This window comes from Hypanus sabinus, chromosome 2, assembly GCF_030144855.1.
Source record: "Hypanus sabinus isolate sHypSab1 chromosome 2, sHypSab1.hap1, whole genome shotgun sequence".
NCBI classification, from domain to species: Eukaryota; Metazoa; Chordata; class Chondrichthyes; order Myliobatiformes; family Dasyatidae; genus Hypanus; species Hypanus sabinus.
Genome location: NC_082707.1, coordinates 174,780,774 through 174,808,125, shown reverse-complemented (window position 1 = coordinate 174,808,125; position 27,352 = coordinate 174,780,774). Strand labels below are relative to the sequence as shown.

Below are 27,352 nucleotides of genomic sequence, written 5' to 3'. Positions count from 1 at the left end.
TTTTCAAGTTGGAATTCAGCACACTGGAAATCAGGGGCATGAAACATTATCTGGATTTTATGGTCAGCAATAAGGTGATCAAACAGACGTGGCCTCAAAGAAATATGTCCACAACATTCAACTAATTTTATAGTGATTTTATAGCCTTGATTGACTTACTGAATAATTTGGCATTTTCTGGTTTTATTTTAGATTTCCAACATCCTATTTGGTAGATATAAGTATTTGTCAGGTGCTGCTTAACAGGGCTTAATAATTTTCACCCCTTAATTTAATTCATGTTAGAATAGGAATTCACTATGCTGTAGTTGTATTGGTGTTGTAGTACTTCCAAGTCTAACTTAGAACAGAATAATTATTGAGACAATATATATACAGCTAATTTTATAGTGTTGATGTACACTTATTTGTGATATATATAAAATCACAAATATATTACAACAAAGGAACAGTTTCATATCTTGTCTGAGAAATACTGAAGTAATAGGATTGTTTTCATTGGCACTTACCTTCTAAACGCAATACTCTCAAGTTTATCAGTCTACTCAACTGTAGTTGAGCCAGGCTGGAAATTCCGTTGTAGCCTAAATGAAGTACTTCTAAGCTTTCCATAACTGGAGGAAGGCTCATGTAATCTATATCTCTGCTGTTAAAAGGAGGGTACATTGCTTAGTTATGCAGTAAAATAAAATGTAATCAGTAATTAAAATGTAATCAATCGCTGTCGTTCATTTCTGGAGTGAGGGGGGTCAGGGGTTGTTATTGTTGCTGTTGTTTTACTGTGGGGAGGGGTTGGGCATTTGTTGCTATTGTCTGTTTTTTTCTGTGAGGAGGGGGAGCAGGGGTATTGATACTGTTGTCACTTTTTTTCTACGTGGAAGGGGGTAGGGGATTTTGGGGTTGGTGAGTTCTGTTTCTTTTTCCTGGGGGGGGGGGAAGCCAATGTCTTTTCTTTTGGCAACTCCCATGGTCATTCTGAATTTCATGGTTATCTGGAGAAGACAAGTATCAGAGTTGTATTGTACATACATACCTTGACAATAAAATGAACCTCTGAACTTTTAATTTGTAATCAATTACAAAAAAAATCATGACTGTGTTAAAATATTATTTTTAATGAAAGCATTCTGCAATTTACTGAATTACACATTTGAAGAATGAAACTGTAAGGCAACTTCGTTATGTGAACTACCTTTCAGGCTTTGATATGTAATAACTGCATTTAATCTTATACATACTGTATCTTTCTTATACCTGTTTGCTCTGGAAATTCCTGACTGTCCATAGCCACTGGAAGATACTTTTTGCTGAAGAAGCTGTCTGTTGGTCAAGTGAATTTGTGGCTTTTGTCTAGGGAAAATGGTTTCAATGTGGTTGTGGTTTAAATACAGTACCTTAAATACATGAAAAAGAATAAACTTATTTTAGCATAACATTTACAGAAGAATCAAACCAATTAATATCTATAAATGGGATGAAAGTGGATGTTCAAGAAATCTTGACTTTTTTTCCTGCTAGATCGTTAGCTGAGTGTTCCAGTACAGGGATCCCAGGAGGAACAGCTTTTTGACAAGCCCTTGAACCTCAGGGTCACAAGAATCCTACAGCCAACTAAAAAAAACACATTAATGACTTCATGGATTCTTAAATTCAAGCTGAATCCTTACTGAGAACAAGATAATCTGATTTTCAAAGTGTGAATACACAGCCATTGGCCTAAACCCAGATTATTATTTTGCCTGTTCCAACAATATTGGTCCTGCAAGAAGAATGGTCCACCATACATTTTAATTTCCCAGATCACAAAATTCTGGGGATCCTGCTATCGAACAGAACAAGCGTAACTTTATATTTTAGGCATTGAGGACCACTTGAATGAATTGTTGAGGTATCTACCAAACTGTTTGCAGCAAAGATAACTACATAAAGGAACATGAAGCAATGTTTGATTTCTGTAAATAGTTGTACAGATAATGACATCTGACAGTAAGAGATATAAGTGGCTTTGCAGTATTTTTAGAAAGCATTATTGTTCATAATATTCAGGTATTGGGGGATAAAAAGGTGAAGTTGTATCAGGATACTCACTCTGACATGAGGAAGATAGATAAGGCCACTGAAAGATGTGAGGTTATTATACTCTAAATTAATTTTTTGCAGGCGCCCATATATCTCTGGAGGTACAAGATCTACAGATCTGGTAAGAAATATGAAAAAAGACAACTTACTTTAATAAAATTACCTATTTGCAGGTTTACTATTAAATTATAATGTAGTTTTTAATTTATTTTTAAAATATTGTTCAGTTATATAGAAATTACCCAGTCATTACATTGGCGTTTCGTACTTTGCATGGCCAATTATTCTAATCCCAATGGACTTCTAGAAATGTGGAATCTGAGACCACTCAGCCCCTTCAGCCTGTTACATAGATAAGTGGTTGACTACTATAGTTGTGTATCTGAAATAATCTTCCTAATCACAGCATTCCAGGAGATATCTAATCAGGCTTTGAACAGTTGCAGCCAATAATGCAGATCCAAACCATCAGGATTTTCAAACAATCAGAGAGCAAAATATTGGAGTTTACTATATTTGAAAATTGCAACACTTAAGGAAAAATAACATATTATCTCCTGGTGGCAGAAATAAATTTAAAACTTCCAATCCTAATTCATAATAGAGAATAAAATATCAACTGATCATATAATTTGAATTGTGAAAAACCTTAATCATCTCAATAGTTTTATGTTGGTACAGTTGCAAAATCTGCAAACTTAAAATTTTATACTAATAAGAACTTGACGTGAAAAGGCATGTACCATATTAGAGGTATTGTTTTCCAATTACAAGGACTATATCAAGAAGATAAAAGAATTTTATTTTGATACAGACAGTTTCATTGTTTGCACCAAGTCTTCATATATTACCGGATCGAAGATTCAGGCATATCCAGCTTTAAGAGCTCTGAGAAGTTAGAATGTCCAAGTCTCTCAGTAATCATTTCAGAAGTGAGTCTACCTCCAAACAAATCTTTTGCATTATCAATTTCCGATTGCTCCTGCAAACAAATACAAAACAGGACAAATACTTCTATATAGCTATATTTTTGTATACAGAAGAATTCTGAAATGTACATTCCTGCAATAACTTATATTAATTAAAATATAATAAACTAATTTTATGTACAATATTCTAGTAAGTTAATGAAACCAATTAAACTCACAGCTACATTTTCATATTCAACCTATTCTCTCAGATAACCAACATTCCCTTTATTAAGATATTTTACTTATTTAAAATGAAATTACCTGCCACTATGAGGTCAAGCTAGGACTATCTTTATTGCTTATGATTTTCCATCTTCTACCTCCTGAGCTAAAAAGGTCAGCCCAAACCAGTAGAGATCTAATTGACTGTTCTGGGACTCTGAGTTCCCACCAATTATAAATAGATTTAAGGAACTTGGAGGAACCATATCTCTGGCCTTGACCTTTACTTTCATGCCAGTCCCATGACAAGCCTAATCTGGACCCTTGTTGCCCAAAGATGAGAAATTGAGAGGAGGGTTGCAAGAAAAGTATAAGGGAAAAGGATAGAGGGCAAACGGAGAGGGAAAGGGGATGGGGAGGCTATTCTAGAAAAATAGTGGTACAAGGAAGTTAGGAGGATAAAGAAGTGGGGCTAACAACAACAATGCACATCATTTTTATGTGATATTGGCTATACAAAATAACATTACAATAGGATGTCTTACATGGGCAGTTGAGTGATAGGCCCTAGCTTCACACGTTCAGCTGGATGGCTTCAGAATAGTTCAAATCAATGACCCAGTATATGCAATGAGTGTTGGGTATCTTTGTTTTACCTTCTAAATTAATCAAAACTTATCTTGGAGTGAAGCTCCCAGTAGAACAAGCTATGTCCATGAACATAATCCTTTTCAATGAAGATCACCCCACAGGCCATGTCTTTTACGTTTCCCGAACAATGTTTGCAAACTTAAATTTCCCCTATGCCCCATCCCCTGTAGTAATCTAAACAATACTCTCCAGATCTCAAAGGTGCATCCCAACCCAAAATGTCAAGATGTTACAAGAGACCGATATCTTGTATCAAGCATAGGGTTGTGCTGATTGCCTATATCCGGTAGAAAATGTACCAGAAAATGTAGCCTTTGCTGAATTTCTCAGTTTTATTATCGCTGTTGTGGTTCCTAAGGTTGTCATAGCTGGGGGAAGTAGTGGGGATAAGCTCCCAGTACCTATAAAGTGCTCCAAACTGCATGCAACTCTAACAGCCTCTGACAACCAAGTCCAACTCTTGGTCTTCAAATATGGCTTAGCCACGAGGCCCAGCGGAACTGTTTCAACTGACAAGAGAAGGGGCAATGGCAGACCACTGGCATCTCAAAACCAGTTGCTTTGGGCAGGTGGGCCTTGTCAGCCTTGGAAAAGGAAAACTCTGATTTTAAACCACCGCAGCAGCCATACCCACCAATGGGAAAGGCTTCAGGAGTAAACCCTGAGAAAGAAATCTGGAGCTAGAGTCCTTAAAACTATTTGATGCTGTTTACAACTTCACTCTCACAACCTCTGCGACGACACTGGTGCCAAGCTGTATCAGCGCTTGCCCTTCCCTTGGTCAACATCAGTGATGTGGAAAGGGGGAATCCGCTACATAGGCAACAGCCAGTTCTTCAAATCTTTCTCTCCAGGCTTGTGCCCTGCAGGGTATCAACATTATTGTTGTAAGAAATTTGTGGTTAGCTATGAATGAAGGTCATTGCTTTAAATCATGAGTTATTTCTGAAAATGATCTTCAGAATGAATCTTCTTTCATTTGTATGGAAAAGCCAATGCCTTCTGTTCTATGCAGCATCTTTTAGGACTAGCACAGTTTTCATTACAATAGACAGTAGGTGCAGGAGTAGGCCATTTGGCCCTTCTAGCCAGCACAATTCATTACCTCGAATTGCAAATGCAAATTTTGCTTGCTCTATGCACTGCTTCAGGCCCATGACATCTGTGAAGTTGGCCAAGAAGTGAGTTGGTACACTATTGGTCTCCTTTGATACTTAATATGTTTCCCACAATCTGCACCATTTCATGCCATTAGCTGCACCCAGACAGACCATCTTACCAAATGGTATCGGGGGCAGCCAGTACCACGATTTTGGTATCCATTTTACTAGGACATGTGAACAATGAAAAATTTTTTATTGTCTATATATCTCAGCTTTTTCAATATAATAATTTAAAAAGTTGTTACTGTTTTGTATTTGCAACTTCTAAAAGCATCCTACAGAGGGCACTACACTAACATAGATATAGGATAACTCTACTTCCTGCCTGACTTGCTATGTTCCTCCAGCATTTTGTGTAAGTTGCAGGTTAACCAGCAAAGTTGGCAACAGGCTTATGAAATGACAGTGAAAACCACAAGCTATTCCTTTGGCAAGAACATGAAACCTTGGTGGGTATTTCTAAATAATATAAAACAAAAGTTCAAATGTAATTTATTGTTTTTCTTTTAGTAAGTAATTTCTTATAAATACTAAATGCCAGCTTTTATAAGACAGCAAATTGTTCTTCTTATGTCTGCCTGTGGAGTGTTGTGTCCAACAGATTTCCTACATCCCTCCTCCAGTTCCAAGACCTGTGATTCTATTCATCAAGGCCTTCAGTGAATTAAAGGAAATACTTAATGACCGATCTCATACATTCAGTTGACTTGCTCACGGTTTTCTTCCAGGTGGTTTGAGATTAAGCATTTTGGCCTCACTTAGGTCAAGAACTGGACCAATCAGAAACTCCCTTCCCATTATTGAGTAATCAAATAATTTTAATAACTCACTGAACTAGTACAAAAAAAGAGAAGTTTCTTTTGAAACCCTAATATAATTTAAAAATGTTTTTGCTTCACAAATTCTTTATTGAATACATTGATTCTATTGATATTGTTGTGTATTTAATGTGTCAGAAATATTCAAGTTATATTGTACATATATTGTTTGATTAAGCATTCTTTTCTGTTTACATAATGCATCGCAAGTTTATATGTAAAAGCACGTGAAGGCCATGCATCATATGCACACGCCTTGTTTAAAGTAAAAATGAAGTTAAACTCGCATTCCCAGCTCCATGTTTCCTTTTCAATTACTTTTAGGTTTTGGACATCACAGATATTCTATAACTTCCAACTCCATGGAATGGGCTGCCAGCAGCAGTGGTGGAGGCGGAAACGATAGGGTCTTTTAAGAGACTCCTGGATGGATACATAGAGCTCAGAAAAATAGAGGGCAATGGGTAAGCCTAGGTAGTTCTAAGGTAAGGACATGTTCGGCACAGCTTTGTGAGCTGAAGGGCCTGTATTATGCTGCAGGTTTCCTATGTTTCTATGTTTCCTATGAAGTGTTTACATTTCAAGTTTTGACAATTATCAACAGGTAGATAACCAGAAGAACACAACAGCCGCAATGGCCCTAACCCTCGAAACTGGATAATTTGATGGAAATTAGTAAACAAATCTAGACTGTTCTGCAGGGCTGAACAATGCTGTAAGCTAAAGGCCAGTTGAGAAAAAAATGTAATATAATATTTTAATTTGCACTATAATGAAAAGAAAATATTTCTGATAGTAATTGGACAAAGACTGACCACTATTTTTCCATCCAGGGCCTTCATTGCAGGCAGGTGATAGATGACAAAAAGACGATAATGCTCCTGCTTAGTGACCAAGGGGTTTCCATAAAAGTCTAAAATCACAAGGTTCTCCATTCCCTAAAAACATAAATAAAAAGTACATCCCATAATTTAAGAGAAGTGGCCTTCAACAATTACAGTACATAATATCATTCTTTTATGGAATGCAGTACAAGAAACAATAGACAAAATTAAAGCAATAATTCCTCTATAACATGGGGAAATTATAGAAGCACAGAAAGAGGCTATTCAAACAAGTTTTTAGTGCTAACCTTTGGCAAAGTCCCATCCCTAAAGTTCCACGCTAGCACTTTCCTCACCATCTCCTTTTGTACGCAACATTTAGGATTTTTCAACTATCCTATACAATTCATAATCAAAACAGCACTGCCATTGGTTCAACATTCAGAAACCCTTATCTTAACAAGACTGTGAGTATCTTTATTAAAATGATTAATTTTGTGCTTTTACATTAGAAGTTCCCATAACTCCTGCTTCCTAATCTTTTAGAGTAACTGAGCTCTGTGTGGGTCTTCAGGCTCCTGTACCTCCCTCTTCACAGGCAATAGTGTTCATGGGTTCATGAATTGTTCAGAAATCTGGTGAAGGCATTACCATATCATTGAAGTGTTTCTTTAGGCTCCTGTAACTCTTTCGTGATAGAAGCAGCAAAAAGAGGGCAAATCTCAGATTGTGAAGACGCTTAACGATGATGCCACCTTCTTGAGGCACCACCCTGTGAAGAAGTCTTCGACGGTGGGAAAGTGCTCATAATGGAGCTGGCTGAGACTACAACCCTCTGCAGTGTCTTGCAATCTTGCACACTGGAGCCTCCATACCAAGCTGTGATGCAACCAGTTAGAATACTCTACACCATATATCTGTAGAAATTTCTAAGAATCTTTGGTAACACATCAAATTTCCTCAAACTGCTAATAAATTAAAGCCACTGGTGTCCCCTCTTCATGATTGTGTCAAATGGTTGGGCCCAGGATAGATCTCAAAGGTTCAAAGTAAATTTATTATCAAAGTACATATATGTCACCGTATACTAACCTGAGCTTCATTTTCTTGCAAACATTCACATTAGAACAAAGAAATACAACAGAATCAATGAAAAATCATAAGACAGGAGCAGAATTAGGCCATTCAGCCCATCGCATCTGCCCCACCATTGCATCATGTCCAATTTATTATGCATCCCAGTCTCATTCTCCTGGTTTCTCCCCATAATATTAAGTACAGGCCCAGAGCTATCAAACACTCCTCGTATGTTAACTCTTTCATTCCTGGGATAATTCTTATGAACTTCCTCTGGAGCATCTCCAATGCCAGTCCATCTTTTAGATATGGGGCCCAAAACTGCTCACAATACTCCAAGTGCAGCCTGATCAATGCCTTAATACTGAGGCTTACTTGCATTTGTATTTTATTCCTCTTGAAATGAATGCTAACATTACATTTGCTTTCCATACCATCAACTCAGCCTGAAAGTTAACCTTTAGGGAATCCTGCATGAATCAGAATCAGATTTAATACCACCGGCATATGTCGTGAAATTTACTAACTTTCTGGCAATAGTACAATGAAATACATGATAAATAAATATAGAGAAAAATACCAGAGTCACATTAAGTATATACTTGTCTATTAAAAAGTTAAAATAAGTAGTGCAAAAATAACAAATTATAAAAAGTAGTGACGTAATGTTCATCGGTTCAATGTCCATTTAGAAAAGTGATGGCAGAGGGTTAGAAGCTGTTCCTGAATCACTAAGTGTGTGCCTTCAGGCTTCTGTACCTTCTTCCCGATGGTGACAGTGTGAAGAGGAGTGTCCTGGGCGATGGGATACTGCCTTCCGAAGGCACTGCTCCCTGGAGATGTCTTGGATACTATGGAGGCTGGTTACCCATGCCAGAGCTGACTAATTTTACTAAGTTCTGCAACTAATTTTGATCTTGTGCAGCAGCCCCACCCCCATACCAGATGGTGATGCTCTCTACGGTACATTTGTAGAAGTTTTCAAGTGTTTTAGTTGACAAACTAAATCTCTGCAAACTCCTAATGAAATATAGCCGCTGTCTGGCCTTCTTTATAGCTGCATCAATATGTTGCAACCAGGTTAGGTCCTCAGAGAGATGGACACCCAGGAACTTGAAAATGCTCTCTCCACTTCTGATCCTTCTATGAGGATTGGTTTGTGTTTCCTCGTCTTACCCTGTTTGAACTCTTCGGTCTTGCTGACATTGAGTGCAAGGTTGTTGCTATGAAACCACCCACGACAGAGGATGCGAGGTGACCTGATTTTGAAGTGCTGGAGGATGCGAGGTGACCTAATAGTGGTGTACAAGATAATGAGAGGAATTGATCATGTGGATAGTCAGAGACATTTTCCCAGGGCTGAAATGGCTTGCACAGGCGGGCACAGTTTTAAGGTGCTTGGAAGTAGGTACAGAGGAGATGTCAGGGATAAGTTTTTTATCCAGAGAGAGGTGAGTGTGTGGAATGGGCTACCAGCGGCAGTGGTGGAGGTGGATATGATAGGGTCTTTTAAGAGATTCCTGGATGGGTACATGGAGCTTAGAAAAATAGAGGGCTATGGGTAAGCCTAGGTAGTTCTAAGGTAAGGACATGTTCATCACAGCTTTGTGGGCCGAAGGGCCTGTATTGTGCTGTAGGTTTTCTATGTTTCTATCTCGCACTTGTATGCCTTTTTGCCACTATCTGCTTACAATGGTTGTATTATCAACAAATTTATAGATGCTGTTTGAGCTATGCCTAGCCACACAGTCATGGGTGTAGAGAGAACAGAAACTAAGCACATATCCCTGTGGAGTGCCAATGTTAATTGTCAGAGAGGTGCAGACATTATTTCCAATCTGCACAGATTGTGGTCTTCCGGTTGAGAAATCGAGGTGTCCAGTTGCAGAGGGAGGGGTAGAGGGCTAGGTTCTGTAGCTTTTCAATCGGGACCGTAGGAATGATGGTGTTAAATGCTGAACTATAGTTAATAAACAGCATCCTGACATGGTATTTGCATTGTCCAGGTGATCCAAGGTTGTGTGAAGAGCCATTGAGATCATGCCTGCTGTAAACCTACTGCGGCAATAGGCAAATTGCAGTGGGTCCAGGTCCTTCCCTAGAGAGGTGTCAACCTCTAAAAGCATTTGACCACCATAGATGTGTTTGCTACTGGACAACAGTCATGGGGCAGTTCACACTGTTCTCTTGGGCACGAGTGTAATTGTTGCCCTTTTGAAGCAGGTGGGAACTTCCGAATGCAGCAGTGAGAGATTGAAAGTGTTTCTGAATACTCCCACTAGTTGGTTGATGCAGATTTTCAGAGCCTTACCAAGTGCTCCATTGGGCCCTGCTCCTTTGCGAGGGTTCACCCTCTTGAAAGACAGCACAACATTGGCCTTCAAGACAGAGATCACAGGGTCATCAGATGCTGCAGGGATCCTCATAGCTGTGGTTTTATTCTCTCTTTCTACGTCGGTATAAGAGGTGTTAAGCTCATCTGGTAGTGAAACATCGCATCCATTCACGATGTTGCGTTTTGCTTTGTAAGAGGTAATGGCCTGCAAAGCTTGCCAGAATTGATGTGCATTCAATGTTGCCTCCAGCCTCTCTCAGAATTATTTCTTGGCTCTTGAAATAGCCCTCCACAGGTCATACCTGGTTTTTTTTATTCAAACTTGGGTCATCAGACCTAAATGCCACAGATCTAGCTGTCAGCAGTCTACGAACCTCCTGGTTCATCCATGGCTTTTGATTTGGGAATGTACAGCAAGTTTTCGTAGGCACACATTCAACCACACAGATTTTAATGAAGTTGATGACAACTTTGGCATACTCAACCAAGCTCGAATATGACTCTCTGAACACAGTCCAATCCATTGATTCAAAGCAGTCCTGTAGGTGCTCCTGTGCCACACTGGTCCATAACTTCTTGGTCCTCACTACTGGCGCTGCAGCCTTCATTCTCTGCCTCTACTCAGGGAGTATAAGTACAGCCAGGTGAGCAATTCCCAAATTATAGGCATGGAATAGGTCAGCAGGCACTCTTGAACTTAGTGTAACAATGGTCCAGTGTGTTATTTCCTTTGGTACCACAGGTGATTTTTATATCATTATTTAGTGACTTTACCAAGCTGGCCTGGTTAAAATCCCCCAAAATGATAGTGAAGGCGTCAGGATGTGCTGTTTCATGGCTATTGATTACATTACTCAGCTTGCCTACAGCCTGTTTGACATTAGCTTGAGGTGGAATGTACACCGCCACCAAGAAGACTGCTGAAAACTCTCACGGCAGGTAAGATGGCTGGCACTTAATTTCAAGGTATTCCAGGTCTGGTGATCAATATTGGGACATCACCAACACATTAGTACACCACCTCTCAAAACATTTCACCTCCATAAATGTGAGTGTTACTAGACAATAGTCATAGGGCAGCTCACACTGCTGTCTTGTACTTCTCTGCACTATATTCTATCTGCCATTTCCGCCACTTTGTACAAGTTTTTCTGCTGACACCTTACTTCCTTAACAATACCTGCCCCTCTACCAACTTTGTATTGTCCATAACCTTGGCCACAAAACTATCAATTCCTATATCCAAATGATTAACATACAAAGTGTACAGAAGTGGTCCCAAGATCGACCCCTGTGGCACACCACTAGTTACCAGTAGCCAACCAGAAAAGGCTCCCTTTTCTCCCCCACTCTGTCCCTTCTGCCAGGCAATCTTCTATCCATGCTAGCATCTTTGCTGTAATACTGTGGACTCTTAGCTTGTTAAGAAATCTGGTTAAAGGCCTTCTGAAAATCCAGGTAAGCAATATCCACTGACTCTCCTTTGCCTATCTTGCCTGTTATTCCCTCAAAAACTTCCAACAGATTTGTCGGGCAAGATATCTCCTTTAGAAAATCATGCTGACTTTGGCTTAGTTTATCATGCCCCCTGTAAAATTAGGTTAAACCCTCCCCAACCTCTCTAGCAAACCTGCTCACATGGATATTGGTCCCTCTCGGGGCGTAACCCATTGTTTTTGGACAGTTATCTTCCCCAGAAGAGATCCCAATGATCCAGAAATCTGAAACCCTGCTCTCTGCACCAATTCCTCAACTATGCATTCATCTGCCAGATCACCCTATTCTTACCTTCCTTGACATGTGGCACAGGCCAGCAATCCAAAACTTATCCTGGAGGTCCAGTTTTTCAGCTTTTTTCCTGACTTCCTATATTTTCTCTTCAGGATCTCCTCCCTTTTCCTACCGACTTATATCATTGGTACCAATACATCCCAGCTGTTCACTCTCTCCCTGTAGAATGCCATGGACCCAATCTGAGATATCCTTGACCCTGGCACTTGGGAGACAACATTCCATCTGGGTGTCTGTCTCACACCCACAGAAGCTGCTTTTTGCTCTTCTAATTGTGAAATCCCCTAACACCACCACACTCCTCTTCTCTCCCCCTTCCCTTCTGACCCACAGAGCTAGACTCAGTGCCAGAGACCTGGTCACTGTAGCTTCTCCCTGGTAGATCACTGCCCCCACCCCCAAAAGTATCCAAAGTGGTATTTTATTATACAGGGGTACACCCACAGAGATACTCTGCACTGATTGCCTAATCACTTTCCATCTCCCGACAGTCACCCAGGTACCTGCTTCCTGCAACTTAGGGGTGACTACCTCCTTTTAGCTCCTATCCATCACCTCCTCATTCACCCATATGAGCTGAAGGTCATCCAGTTGTAACTCCAGATCCTTAACACGGTCCCTATAGAGCTGCAGCTCAATGCATATTAAGCAGATGTAGTTATCAGGGAGATTGGAGTCTCACACAGGGAACATAAAACTACCTCTGGATCTATTCTCAACACACTAGCTATGTACTAACAGAAAAAAAACCTTTAAAAAACTTTCTTATTTACTTACTTAGAAACCCCACTTGTGCTTTACCAAGCCCATTGAGCCAAAGCCAGATCACTCCAATGCTGGACCACGCCAACAACGGCGGCTCCACTTACAACTCCTTACTTTTTAGTGGCCCCATGCTGATTTCAGCCCAATTAGAGAAAGCTGAAAGCTCCTGAACTCTTTTTAAACTTAGTGCTGTGTCAACAATGAACAGCCTCTTGTGCTGACTTCAGCCTGATGAAAGAAAGCTGAAAGCATCCAAGGCTCCTGTACCTCTATCCTGATGACAGCAGTGAGAAGAAAGCATGGCCTGGATGGTGTGAGTCTTTGATGACAAATCAAATGACAAATCACTCCCGTGGGAGTGGCCCTTGTAGATGTGCTCAATGGTGGGAAGAGATTTTGCTGTGATAGACTGAGCTGTATCCACTACTTTTTGTAGACCTTCCCATTTTGGACATCGGTGTTTCCAAACCAGGCTGTGAAGTATCCAGCCAGGATATTTTCCTCTTGCATCTATAAGGTTTTGTCATAGTTTTAGATGACATGCTGAATCCATGCCAACTCCTTTAAGAAAATGAGGCACTGCCATACCTTCTTTGTAATGGCACTAATGTGCTGGACCCAAGAGAGATCCACTGAAATGATAAGCCAAGGAATTTAAAGTTACTGACCTTCCCCACCTCTGAGTCCGTAATAAAGGTTGGCTCTTGGACCCCCATTTTCTTCCTCTTGGAGTCAACAATCAGCTTTTTGGTTTTGGTTAAGTTAAGTGACAGGTTGTTGTTAGAGCACCATTCAACCAGATTTTCAATCTTAATCTATATGCCGATTTGTCACCATCTTTGATTTGGCCAACAACAGTGGTGTTGTTAGCAAACTTTAATATGGCACTGGAGCTCTGCTTAGCCTCACAGTCATAAGTATAAATGAGTAGAGTAGGGGGCTAAGCACACAGCCTCGTGGTGCATCTGTGCTGATGGAGTTTGTGGAGGAGATGTTGTTTGCCAAGCCGAAGTGAGGAAATTGAGGATCCAATTGCACAAGGAGGTATTGTGGCCAAGATCTTGAAGCTTAATGATTAGTTATGAGGGGATGATAGTGTTGAATGCTGAACTGTAGTCCTGATGTATGCATCTTCACTTTCCAGATGTTCCAGAGCTGAGTGAAAAGCCAATGAAATGGCATCTGCTGTAGACACGTTGTGATGGTAGGCAAATTGGAACAGATCAAAGTCATTCCTCAGGCAGACATTGATATACTTCATGCCCAACCTCTCAGAGTACTTCATCACAGTCAATGTAACTGCTACTGGACAACAATCATTGAGACAGGTTATCACATTCTTCTTGGGCTCCAGTATAATTGAAGCTTGCTTGAAGCAGGTGGGTATCTAATACTGCTGAAGTGAGAGGTTAAAAACATCTGTAAATATTCCAGCCAGTTGGCTAGCACAGGTCTTCAGTACACGGCAGGTACACCGTCTGGGCAACATGCTTTCTATGGGTTCACCCTACAGAGACTGAAATCATTGGGGGCTGTGGGAGTCTGTGAAGGAGCCTCCTGGTTTTGATAGTCAAATGTGAGCATAAAAGATATTGAGGTCATTTGGGTGCAAAGCCCTGTTGTCACATATATTGTTTGGTTTTGCTTTGTAGGAAGTGATAGCGTTCAAGCGCTGCCCCAGCTGTTGAGCATCCTTCTACGAATCAACTTTGGTCTGGAATTGCATGTGAGATGGTTTTCCAGAGGTCATACTTGGACCTATTACAATTTCCTTGGTCACTCGACTTGATCACCTCCAATCTAGCCCTCAGCAGATGCAGATCTCTTGGTTTATCCAGAGCTTCCAGTGGGAGAAGACTCTGAATGATTTTGTGGGGACACACTCATCTACAAGTGTCTTTATGAAGTCCGTAACAAACATGGCATATTCATTCACATCCTCTGATGAGTTCCTGAACATGGCCCAGTCCACTGGCTCAAGCAATCCTTTAGCCATTCCTCTACCTTTTGTTACCCTTACCTCAAGTGTTTTGCTCTTTAGCTTCTGCCTGTATGCAGGAAGGAGTAGGACAACCAGATGCACAGATTTCCCAAAATATGGTCTAGAGATGAAATGGTAGGCATTCCTGATGCTGGTGTAGCAGTGGTTGAGTATGTTAGGCCCCCTGGTGCTGCAGATGCAGGTGCTGATGATAAATGGGCAGAGATTACTTCAAGCAAGCATGATGGAAGTCCCCGGCAAAGATGTGAAAGGCATCAGGGTAGATTGTTTCTTGTATAATAATCATCGCATTCAATACATCTGAGATGTTGATGCTCAGGACCTGAAGTTGCTCAGCCTTTCTACTGCTAATCCCACAAAGAGGACTGATATGTATTCTCCTGACTTTCCCTTTCTGAATTCCACAATCAAATTTTTGGTCTTGCTGAAGCTGAGTGTGAGATTGTTGTTGTAATACCACTCAATCAGTTGATATATCTCATTCCTGTTTGCATCCTCAACGCCATCTGCGATTCCACCTACAGTGGTCTCACTGGCAAATTTATAGATATTGTCTAATGGTTTATGTTATTAGTTTAAAGCATTCATCTATTCTAATGAAAACTCAACATAAAATGTTCCTCCCTCCAGCTGCCTAATTGGTTCTACTCCCAGTCCTTTCTGTATTTACTTTATGTTTGTTATATTTCTTCACTATTCTTGGTTGGTGCGGCTGTAACAAAACCCAATTTCCCTCGGGATCAATAAAGTATGTCTGCCTGTCTGTATGTCTAATTTTATTCAATGTAATAAGATAGTAAATATAACATCCAATTTGCAGGCAGCATCATCTACTTTTGTAATGTTGATAGAGAGAAAAATATAGGCTAAATACTGAGAGAAACTCTCATTTTATTCACCTCCATCTTCTGGGATAGATTGGTCTTTGTTTTTAAACTTTACTGAGTGTTCTAATGTCTTCAAAGAGGCAACACTCTATCAACACTAAAATGGAGGAACAAACAATCTGCTGGAGGAACTTGGCAGGTCAAACAGCATTTATGGGGGAGGTGGGTTGGGGAAGGGAAGGAATTGTTGATGTTTCAGATCAGAGCCTTGAATAAGTATCTTGATTTTTCTGCTAAAATTACTGAATCAGAACATCAACCCTTGATTTTATGACTTGGATGTTGAAGTACTAACAACTAATCTTTGTTTATATGCCTTATACTTCAATTCAAATGGAATTACTTTGTTTTTATAAAGAACATTTAGAAATTAAAGGAAAAAGGCTAAATAATGGAATTGAAAATGTACAAATCATATTTACCTTTAAATAGTAGACCTCACAGTTCTTATTAATGTGGTTGTTTCCTAAACATAATTCGGTTAGGGCATAAAGTTTCTGTAAACCACGAAGTGAAGAAATTTTGTTGAATTCTAGTGACAGATAGTGGAGATGTGTTAACTTATCTAGACCAGAATCTTCCAAATCTTTCAATTGATTATTGCCAAGATTCAATCGAGTTAGCTTGGTCAGCTTTGATATCCCTATTAATAACAAAAATAAATAAATAAATATCCAGGAAAAGCAATAACAAATGAACATGCATTTACAGGAACAAAACAAAATTCTGAAGTATAGGCATAGTAGTTTAGTAAGTGTGCCATCCAATTTGGATTAAAAATATACTTCACATGTACACAATATTACAAAGTACTTCAAAGACAATAAACTGTTCTTAAAAGATTTACCTATTTACTTATTATGAAACACTAAGTAACACCTGATCCCTACTGGCTTCCAACAAGGCAATTCCTTCAGTCTCATTAACCTTTCCTCATTTTTTCTACAGTCCTGCAACTTATTTTCACTCATATGTCCATCAACTCCCATTTAATTCTTTTGCCATGTACTTACACTATGGGGAGCTTTACAGCATCCAGTTGACTTCTCAATCCTTCTATGAAATAGGGGACAGAACTGGAGTACCCAGCAGAAACCGGGACAGTCACACCGATTTAAACTGGGTTCCAGAAACAGTGAGGCAACAAACCAAACTGCTGTGCTACTTTGTCATCCTCTGCACCACCATGCCATGAAAATGCAGGATCATGTAGCACATCTCACCTCTGCTGACTGTCATGCCTCTACACTAATCGCACTTGTCAGCATTTGGCCCATATCAGGACTGTATGCCTGCATGCCTTTCTTATCTCAATACCTATTCAGTTGACTTTTAAACAAAACTGGAGTGCTGGAAAAGGGTGTAAGAAAACTTTTCAGGTCAAAACCCTACCTTCGGGACTGGGAAGGGAAAGGACAGATTACTAGTATAACCAGTAGCAGCACATAGGGATGAGATAGAGGCTGGTAGTGATAGGTGGATGCAGATGAGAGGAATGAAGGCTAGATAGGGATGGGGGTGAGGGATAGGTGATGGATCGAATCAGATGATGAGTAGATGGGGTAGGGGATAGGTGAGATATATGTAGGGAGAAGAAAACTAAGAGGACAGGTGATTGTGCTTTTTTCTAAAATTGGAAGATACAGACCTTTCAAGGCCTTTTAAGCATTCTAATTATACCTCCCTTAGCAGTTCAATCCAGACATTTACCATACTTTATGTGAAAAACATACCCCTCAGATCTCCATTAAATTTCTTCCCTCTGATCTTAAACCTGTGCCCTCTAGTTTTAAAAACAACTGCCTCCAGTGTTTCGGAGAGAATAAGCTCAGTCTATCCAATATCTTCTGGACAACCCTTCATTCAAGGCAACATCCTGGTTAATTTTTTCCATACTCTATTGTTACATCTTTTATGTATTGTGGTGACCAGAACTATACACAATACTCTAAATGTGATCTAACCAATGTTTTATTGAGTTGCAACATGACGTCCCAACTCTTATACTCAATGCCTTAGCCCACCAAATGCCTTTTTCAATACTCTATCCACTGATATCACCATTTTCAGGAGGGTTTACATCCATTTACATCCCAAAGTTCTTATGTATATGAACACTCATAAGGACCCTGCCAATCTGCATATGTCCTACCAGAATCTGACTTCCCAAAATGCATTACCTTTTAATTGTCTGGATTAAGTTCAATCTACCACTGTCCATCTAACTTTCTAACTGATCTATGTTCTAATGCATCCTTGGACAACCTTCTTCACTATCTATGACTCCACCAATTTTCGTGTCAACTACACCTACACCCAAGTCACTTATATGTGTTACAAACAACAAATGTCCCAATATTGATCCCTGCAGTTCATCATTTGATACAGATCTACAGCCAGAAAAACACTCATCCGCCAGTCGGCCTCTTCCCACTATGTCAATGTGAAGGATCTTGGCTCAAAATGTCAACTGTTTACTCTTTCCCATTCATGCTACCTGACCTGCTGAGTTCCTCTAGCATTTTGTGTGTGTTACTTCGATGTCAATTCTGGATTCAGTCTGTCAATGTGCCAGGAATCCATTATGGTTTAACTTTCTGAACCAGCCTATTATTCAACAGCCTAACTAGAGATCACACTGCCTTAATCAATTTTCCTCCTCAAAAACCTCAGTCAGATTTGTGTGATATGCTTTCTATACACAAAACCATGCTGACTCCTAATAATTATAAAGTAGCCAAAAGCAGAAGTTAACATAAAGGAAATAAACATAAATGACAAATAAGCAAGTAAATGACCTCAAAATGTGATTCCACAGAGTTAAACTAAATACTGCAATGCAATTGAAAATGTACTTACTACAGATCCAAGGCAAACCCCTCTTACCAAAACTCCATGGAAAAAAATCTGCAAATGTGGAAATTCAACTGGTACCTTCTAGTTTAGTAATAAAGTTGTTTTCCAGAGAAAGTTCTTCAAGTTTAAGGCACCGATCCAAGCCTTCAAGCCTACGAATTATATTGTTATTAAATGAAGCCCAACGCAAGTTCTCTAGTTTATCAAGATTAGTAAGTTGTGAAATATTCTGTCCGTCCAAATTTAATGCAGTAATCTGCAAATGATAAACAATAATTAACATTTAAGAGGTAGAAGATTTATTATGACTGGTTTACCTGGTAATCATAATTTAACATCATGGCTATAGATCCGAAGGGTAATAATTTCATATTTGAATGCAACAGTGATTAGGCTTGTATCAGTTGCTAGAGGAGCATTTGAGTAGCATTGTAATATTAACTCATATACTTATCTTCTCTTTGTACATAAAATACAATTTATTGGACCATCATAATGAAACTTTAAAAATTACAAAGACAAATTAACAACTAAATAATTGGAATAATGCACACGAAGTTAAATGGGTATATATTATGCTGGAATTAAATCCTATACCAGCAAAGATTTTTTTGTAATGATACCTATGTATTTTTGTAAAACAGTATTGAAAATGAATTTGGATGCAGAGTACAATGCCTCAATATGACACATTTAGCACTGGATAAACATGCTTAATGACTCAGATATAAAAGATTTGTGTAAACCTTAGAAAACCAGGCTGTGCCTTGGTCAACAGATGCATTTGGCTTGTTTTCGCTGATCTGAGTCAGGATCTGAGCACAATTCATTAAGCTGAGGCAACGAGGGGGTACTTCATCCGTCCGCGAACAGGCCAATAATGAAGCCTGGCAGAGAAAGGAAAAAAATTACCTTTGGTGATTAAAGCTTCATTGAATACAGCAACACTGAAAGGATCATTGCTTAGGTTTGCAAATTCTATTCACTTTCAATCAACTGCATTCCCTTGTCAAGTTCTAACAAACCACTTGCCCATTAAGTTGGGCTTTTATATATATACACACATACACACACACACACACACACACACATACACATACTAAATAATTCTGCAGATTAATTGCATTGAGGTAATTACTCAGTATAATAAATTTTGAAAAGTAAAACAAGAGTGGATGTAATGAATGATAAAAATCTGACTAAATTCTTCATAACAATTTTACACTGAGTAATCATTGTAATAAATAATGTTGTTTTAAATTAGAAACAGGATTTTTACCCCTCACATCAATTAAAATGCAGACTATACAACCTTAAATGAAATAGAGAGCAAAAAAATCACAACAGCTATTTGTCTGACTCTACTTAGTGTATTTAAAATTGTGATAATCAGTAAGCTTTTTTAGACAGCATTTTATTTTAAATGTGCACATGAAATATCAGGTTTTTATATGGTACATGATATTTGGATAACCTGAAATAAAAACCAGTTTGTCCAATAATATACGATAAATTAGTGGAGCATAACAGCCTAAAGAGGCAAGTCAAATTAACTGAAATCAAATTTTTTCTAATCTTATTACAAGTAACTCAAAAGAAAATCATAAGTATAATTTGTACAATCAATGCTAGTCCTACCTGTGTTACCCTAAATGCAGTAGTATTATGCAAGGCTGCTGCAATTTCTTCCTCTGTTACACTGCACCCATTCAAATTAGTGAGAGACTTTAATTGGCCAATTGCTATTGGACGCACTAATGCAGGCTGTTCAAATAATTGAGGTTATGAGAAAAGAAGAATGATAAGATATTCTAAAATTAATTAAGTTGCAGTAAATATTTTAAAGCAGAACAATATTTATACATTTTACTTTATAAAAGAAAGTGTGAAATTATACAACAAAATTTGTAGTACAAATCAATCTGACTCATCCATTGGCTCTCTTCAGGCATTCAGATAAAAGTCCCTGACATACATGCACCCAGCAATGTATTTTTCTCCCATCTCAGATACTAGCCTCCGCAAGAAGATTAAATGGAATTCAATGGCAGCCCAAATATGCTAGAATTCCCAATATCAAAGGTTCAAAGGTTCATTTATTATCTGAAATTCTTCTTCTCCAGATTGCCAGGAAACCAAGAAAGAAAAGAACGGCAGCATGATCATCTACCCCTAAATTCCTGCTCCCTCACACAAAAAAACTGAACAAAAATGGAACAGGCACATCCACCCCCAAATACCCCTGCACACACAAAAATGAGAAAGATTGCACAATTTCTTTTTTAGATTCTGATTTCTATTAAAAAGCCTTACAATTTTGGCAGAAACGAAAGATTCATCTGTGGCTTTGCCTTCCATCAAAACCTGTCAAGAGTATTCCGGACCAGATGAGGTCCAAATGACAATAGACTGTCATGGCCTATTGTCATTTGGAGGTTACCTGTCCAATACCAAGTAGCAGAGGTCAAACAACTTCAAACTAGCCAAGCTAAGAGTAGATGATCCAGAACCATGGGTGTTGACCCAATCCAAGATGATCCAGGGAGATCCAGTGTAACATCAATGAATTGTTATTTTTATAGCCTTTGACTGACAACACACCTTGATGGCAATCACCAACAGTTGGAAGAACTGATGAATACACAGCATTAACATGTAAAACTTTAAGTTATTCAAGTGCAAGCTAATTCTGTATAAATGTATTACTAAAAGACATACTTGTTTTTACCTTAGCATATAATTATTCAAATACAGTTAAAATATAACTAAAGTTAATTCTACATTTCCATAGTTAATAGTGGGAATTCAGAAAGAATGGTGCTTATACTTGTGTCTCTCCAATCCACTGTTCTCTGATTAATGTTCAAACAAACTTACCTTCTATTCAATAACACCCTTTGAAAGTGGAAATAGATAATGAAGAAAAATAGTATAATTGAAATTACTTCATTACACAATTCAGCATAGTTCTGTTCTGTACCTGGCCTTGAACACCCACTGAACTTAAAATTAAATGAAAAATAACACTGTGTAGCTATTAAATTACATGTGAGTTTGCAACAGTGAACTCAAAGGAAGGAGCATGACCTAGGAACTTTTGATGCTCAAAACTTAATGAGCTGCAGTGTGGCATACCAATAACATTTGTTATGTATCTGAAAATTCATTATGTGTATTGAATTGTCCTTGGACAGAGTGAGGCCTTTATGCAAGGACAAAAGAATTGCTGTAATTATACTTCAATGTGGGGGAAATGTTTTTATGCAGATCACTGAAAAAAAGTGTTGCATGATCAAATTTCTAGGCCTGTTTGTATTAAAAATAATGACATAATAAACATTGAACAATGTAACGGAATAACTTAAAGATGTAAACTGTTGGATTTGGGTATTTTTAAAATTTTCTATTAACATTGTCCTGTTTCAAATATTTAGACTTCATGACTGTTATCTCTATAAAGAATACCTTTTTCCATGGATTGTGGCGGAGATCAAGTGTAAGAAGGTCAAATGCATGCTTACGAAGAACTCCAATTTCCTCTTTAATGTAAGTTAGTTGATTCCAACTCACGTCCAAATATTTAAGTTTAACCATTCCTTTGAATCCATCTAATGTTGTCACATGGTTGTGGCTTGCATCCAAATATGTTAATTGTTGCTGCAGAATTTTAAAACAATGTAATGAGGATTGAGATTTTAGTGTAGCCTAAAGCCTGTGCTAGATAGATGTGGTAATGGAATCCTCATGATCATCTCAGTTATTATCCATCTGCCGATCACCAATTATACACAAGTAGTTAAATGAGATAGATGGCATAACTTATGGTGCTACATTGGAAAGACCACTTTGTTGTGGAAGTGCCTAATGTTAAGAGCTGAAAGACAAGACTTTCCAAGCACATTACCAACCACACTTCCCACCACCCTTCAAACTTTCAAAACCTGGGTTGCAGAAGAGCAAATCACCCTTTTGATTTGAATAATGCCTGGAAATATTCAACTAAACTTCTAAAGTGGCATACAATGATCTGGAAGTGGTCATTATCACTTTCTTGTTTTAGTTAATATATAGAGGAATTCCAGTACAACAGAGTGAAAAGAGAATGCTGATGATTCTATGCACAGTACTGTATTTGTCAACATGGAGCGGAGAGCAAGTTTGTGAACCTGGCAGGAGCAACTAATGTTGTTGGGAATGGCATGGGTGGAGCACTACAGAAACCAAGGTCATTTGATTTCAAACAACTGGTTTACTGATCATTACAGAAGGTCTCTCTGGTGCTTCCCTCTCTGCAACCATGATTCCCCTCTCCCTGCACCCTTCCCACTCTCAGTCCACAATAGAGACCCATATCAGAATCAGGTTTATCATCATCACTCACACATTATGAAATTTGTTTTTATTGCAGCAGCAGCAGCAATGCAGTGCAATACATAAAATTACTACAGTACTGTGCAAATGTCTTAAGCATCGTAGCTATATACATGAGTCTAACAAATTTTGCATAGTACTGTAGCTGCAGCACTAATAAAAATAAGCATTTCATACACCTTTTTTACCACCTTATCCACTTGTATCATCACTTTCATTGACTAAAGATCTGGTTCCAAAGATCCCTCTGTATCTTGGGGCTTTTAAGGGGTCCACCATCTGACCTCTCACACTTGTCTGGATAAAACTTCATATTGCACTTCTCTATCCACATCTGTAAACTGACCGACATCCTGCATTATTCTTTGATATTCCTCTACATTGTCAAAGATTCCAATAATCCAAACCCAAACTTAATCTGAATTTATTGAAATCTTACATCCATCTCACAATGTGAGGGAGTAAGGATCTTTGTGGTATAACTCCATTGCAATATACAGACATGTGAATTTATAAGTCTAATGGCTTGTAGAAAGAAGCTGTATGGCAACCTGTTGGCCCCGCTTTAATGCTGTGGCATTGTTTGCCAGATGGAAGAAGCTGAAAGTTTTTGATTGGGGTGGCTGGTGTTCCTGATGATCTTCCAGACCTTCTATACACACCTACTGCTGTAAATGCCCTCAGTGGAGGGAAGTTCACATCCACAAATGTGCTGGGCTGTCCGTACCACTCTCTGCCGTGCCCAGCAATCGAAGTTGGTGCAGTTCCCGTACCAGGTGGTGATACAGCCAGTGAGGATGCTCTCAATGGTGCCCTTGTAGAAGGTCTTGGTGTCACCTGCAAACTTGCTGATTCACTCATCTACAATTTAAATCTAAATCATTGATATAAATCACAAACAACAGAGGTCGGAACACCAGTCCTGGGTGGAACACCACCTGACCTCTAGTTACAATAATAGTCCTCCACCCTACTTTCTGTTTTATATAGACAAGTGAGTTCGAAATCTAAATTTGCAATTCACCCTGGGCCTTTATCATCTGAATCAACCTACCATGAAGGATCCCTTACTACAGTCTACATAGTTTAAATTCCACTGTTTTATCCTCATCAAGCTCAAGGAAGTGATAGGGAGATGGAGGTCAGTACAGAGGGGGAAGTAGTAGAGAAACCAGAGGAAGAAATATTTTGATGTTTTTTCCATATTTAAAGTATGAACCAAATATGTTTTTGTCACTGCTCATAAATGTTAAATTTCCAAAATTTTTGCAAACAAGTTTTCGCCTTCATACATGAGAGATTGGAAGAGACTATCCTTATTCAAACTTTCCCTCTGCTAGTCATCTGAACAATATTAACATTCCTTTTTGATGATGGCGATTGAAGATTCCCAAGTTAATGGAATGAATACTTGAATACCAAGTGATAATAAAATAAAGATAAGGAGAAAAAGAATGCAGTCCCAGAGAAGGAATTAATTATATTACAAAATCAATCACATCTAAATAGATCAGACAATTTTTCTCAATTGTTCCCGCACCATTTGTAAATATGTATTTTATAGTTCAATACATGGGTAATTGTGGCTTAATATTATGATTTGTTATTAATTTATACCATAAATTCCTTGATGTGATCAACCAGCCATTGATAATTCTCAGTAAAACCAGTAAACTAATTCTAACACCTTGGAATGAGGATGAGTTAAACCTATTTCATCTTTACAATTTCTAAGGCAGCTTATGGAACCAATGCATGAGCTAGACTCTTCCACGGATGGAACAGGTGGTGGGCGAGGAGATAGATGTGTGAATATATGTGTTTTCCGTTTCCTCAATCTTCCACTTACACAGAATTGTTGTGTGCTCCCAATAAATGACCTTGAGCTTCCCAACTACCATCCTGGATACTCCTTTTTCATTTAAAGCAATCACGAGACAGAAGTTCCGAGGAGTCATTGGGGATGTTACACTTCAAAGAGCTTTGACTACATCCTTGAATCGTTTCTGCTGTCTGCCTGGTAATCTCTTCCCATTACAAAGGTCGAAGTATAATGCTTCAGGAATCTGCTCTACCATTTCATCATGTCTGATCCAAATTTCTCAGTTCCAATCTCCTGCCTTCCTGCCGAATCCCTTCATGCTCTGACCAATCAACCATCCATCAATGTTTGCCTAAAATATACAAAAAGATTTGGTCTCCACAGCTGCCTGTGGCAAATAATTCTACAGACTCACCACACTCTGGTTAAAGAAATTCCTTCTTATCTTTATTCTAAAAGGACACCCCTCTTCTCTGAGGCTGTGTCCACTGGTCTTAGACACGCCCACCATAGGAAACATCCTCTCCACATCCACTCTATCAAGGCCTTTCCCCATTTGATAGGTTTCAATGATCATTCTTCTTAATTCTAGTGAATACAAGCCCAGAGCTATCAAATGCTCTTCATATCATAAGGCATTTAGATGACGTAGCCTGTCCAATGTTGTTGACTTTTTTGTGTCTCAATATTGGGGCTGTTAGCGGAGAGGTAACACTGACATTGGTTTACTTGTCCACTTTTACATTCTGGAATAACTGCAAACAGAAATCTAAGTGCTACAGTCTTTATGGTTAAAGGCCTCTAAAGGTGCTGAGAATTCAGGTACTCTGCTAAAGTAACAGTGAAAAATGGTGACAAATCTCCAAATCATGAAGACACAAAATATAAAAGGAAGTGTGTAGTTGGAGGTGATATTTTCATGCACCTGGTGCTTGTCATTTTAACTGACAAGACTGAGAAAAATGCTGTTGAAGAAGCCTTTGGGGTTACTGCAAAATATCTTGTGGACTCTCTGTGATAGATAATGCCAAGCTTTTTGTGTACTGCTGATGCTACATTCATTTAAGTAAACAAATGCAAAGTGGGGAAGTGAGTTACATCTCAATTAAAAATGAGAAATTCTTAATGAAATTTTAGGCAAACCTCTGGTTATGGATGGTAAAGTATTTGATATTATGTGAATGTCAAGGCAAGTGAGAATTTTTATCTTGTTAGATATATTCATTCATCGGTAGTATTAGGCCATGAATGCCAGTAGCCTTTGTTAGCACTCCATGGCTGTAAGCAATCCAAGTTTCATCATATATAGTCAGTTTGTAAGTAAGCATAATGAAGGAATTAATCAATAGAACTAAACTTTGCCATCCTTAACTCTATCCTTTATTTGGAGAAACAATCACTGATAAATATAGTTGAAAGTGTTTTAAGTGTAGGACATTGCCTTAATGAACTCTTGTAGTGGTGTTCTGGTGCTAATATTATTGCTTTCCAGCAACAAGAGCCTTCTTCCTTTGCTCTGTGTAGGTGTGTAGTTGCGTAGGTGTGTGTGCGTGTGTGTGTAGGTGTGTGTTCAATTCAATGGGGAGTTCTTGTTCCAATTCTCATTAACTTCAATTTTGCTGAAATTGTACATCTGTGCTGAAAATATTTATAGGTTTGAAACAGATCTACACATAATTTACTGTAATCATGTCATTTCTTACCAGGTTTGTAAGATCATCCAGTTGTAAAAGTTCATTGAAACTAACAACAAGTTTCTGTAGGTTTGTAAGTTTGGAGATACCTTTTAGTTTACTTAGACTATGTCCATGTAAATTCAGAATCTGTAAAAGGAAGAAAAATAAAGAAAAGTTATGTTCTTAAATTAAGTGTCACAGTAGAATTCATAATTATTCTTTACTCAGTAGCTATTTCCATAAATGTGAATCTACTGTGCTTTCATATCCTAAATTAAGGAATAGTATGTTCCTTGATTTAAGAAATGCAAATTCAATTTATTTTCCAAATTATAATTTAGAAGACAACTATTCTGTGATTTTAGTTTATAACAATATTTGCAGCTTGGTAGCTTGTACTTCACACAAAGGACTTCATACATTTAGGATTGATTTTTTTGTTGTTGATTATGTAGCATAATTTAGCTTCTTCTATCTCTTGGATATAGTTGAACAAGCTCCACAATACTGAAAAGAATTACTTTTCAAGGTCACTTACCAAAATTTAAGCACCTAGCCAAATTCCCCCAAGCAAGTAGGTATTCGTATTAGAATTGGATTGTCTTCTTTTTCAAAGAAAGGATTAAATTAATATTGCTGGATAAATAATGGGCATAGATTCCATTTGAAAATTCTATCTAATATTCCCATTATCAAATCTTAAAGTAATGATATGTAACTATAACCTGGTTTTACTGCTGCATCAATTTGAAAATGTTTCAACTTGAATCTTGAGTTATTATGAGGAACAACTGTTTTGCCAAAATCTTAAGTTACTTTATACAGACTTGACTGGAAATAACTCACTGTGATGTGATTCAGTGCTGAAGCTTTAGATATAGAAAGTAACGTCATTTCTCCCAAACATAATATTTTAGGTTTTAGCTTCACAACAGGATCCATTCTCAGAACTTCTTCATCAAGGGCCTTGGCTTGCTGTATCATCATTATTTCTGCTTTATCATGCTTTCTTTGAGATGTTTTATTTTCAGAAAAAGCAGAATAATATTTCTGCTGATCATTCTAGATAAATATAATTTGTCAGAAAAATTATTAAACACAC

General features: G+C 38.3%; 1 protein-coding gene across 4 annotated transcripts in view; it reads right to left on the bottom strand.

Annotated features, from left to right (window-relative positions):
* The window catches only part of lrrc9 (leucine rich repeat containing 9), a 108,604-nt gene that overhangs the window by 31,184 nt on the left and 50,068 nt on the right, over positions 1-27,352 (bottom strand). For 2 of the 4 annotated variants that reach the window (XM_059959801.1, XM_059959821.1), the window contains exons 16-27: positions 27,097-27,312; positions 26,278-26,397; positions 21,847-22,038; positions 20,020-20,145; positions 19,128-19,268; positions 18,460-18,637; positions 15,948-16,168; positions 6,660-6,782; positions 2,931-3,061; positions 2,089-2,197; positions 1,255-1,394; positions 510-646 (exon numbers count right to left, since the gene is read on the bottom strand). In XM_059959801.1, the coding sequence (XP_059815784.1) occupies positions 510-646; positions 1,255-1,394; positions 2,089-2,197; positions 2,931-3,061; positions 6,660-6,782; positions 15,948-16,168; positions 18,460-18,637; positions 19,128-19,268; positions 20,020-20,145; positions 21,847-22,038; positions 26,278-26,397; positions 27,097-27,312 (1,834 nt within the window). The remainder of the gene's footprint in view (positions 1-509; positions 647-1,254; positions 1,395-2,088; positions 2,198-2,930; positions 3,062-6,659; positions 6,783-15,947; positions 16,169-18,459; positions 18,638-19,127; positions 19,269-20,019; positions 20,146-21,846; positions 22,039-26,277; positions 26,398-27,096; positions 27,313-27,352) is intronic. The other 2 variants (XM_059959806.1, XM_059959812.1) reach the window with 2 other exon arrangements.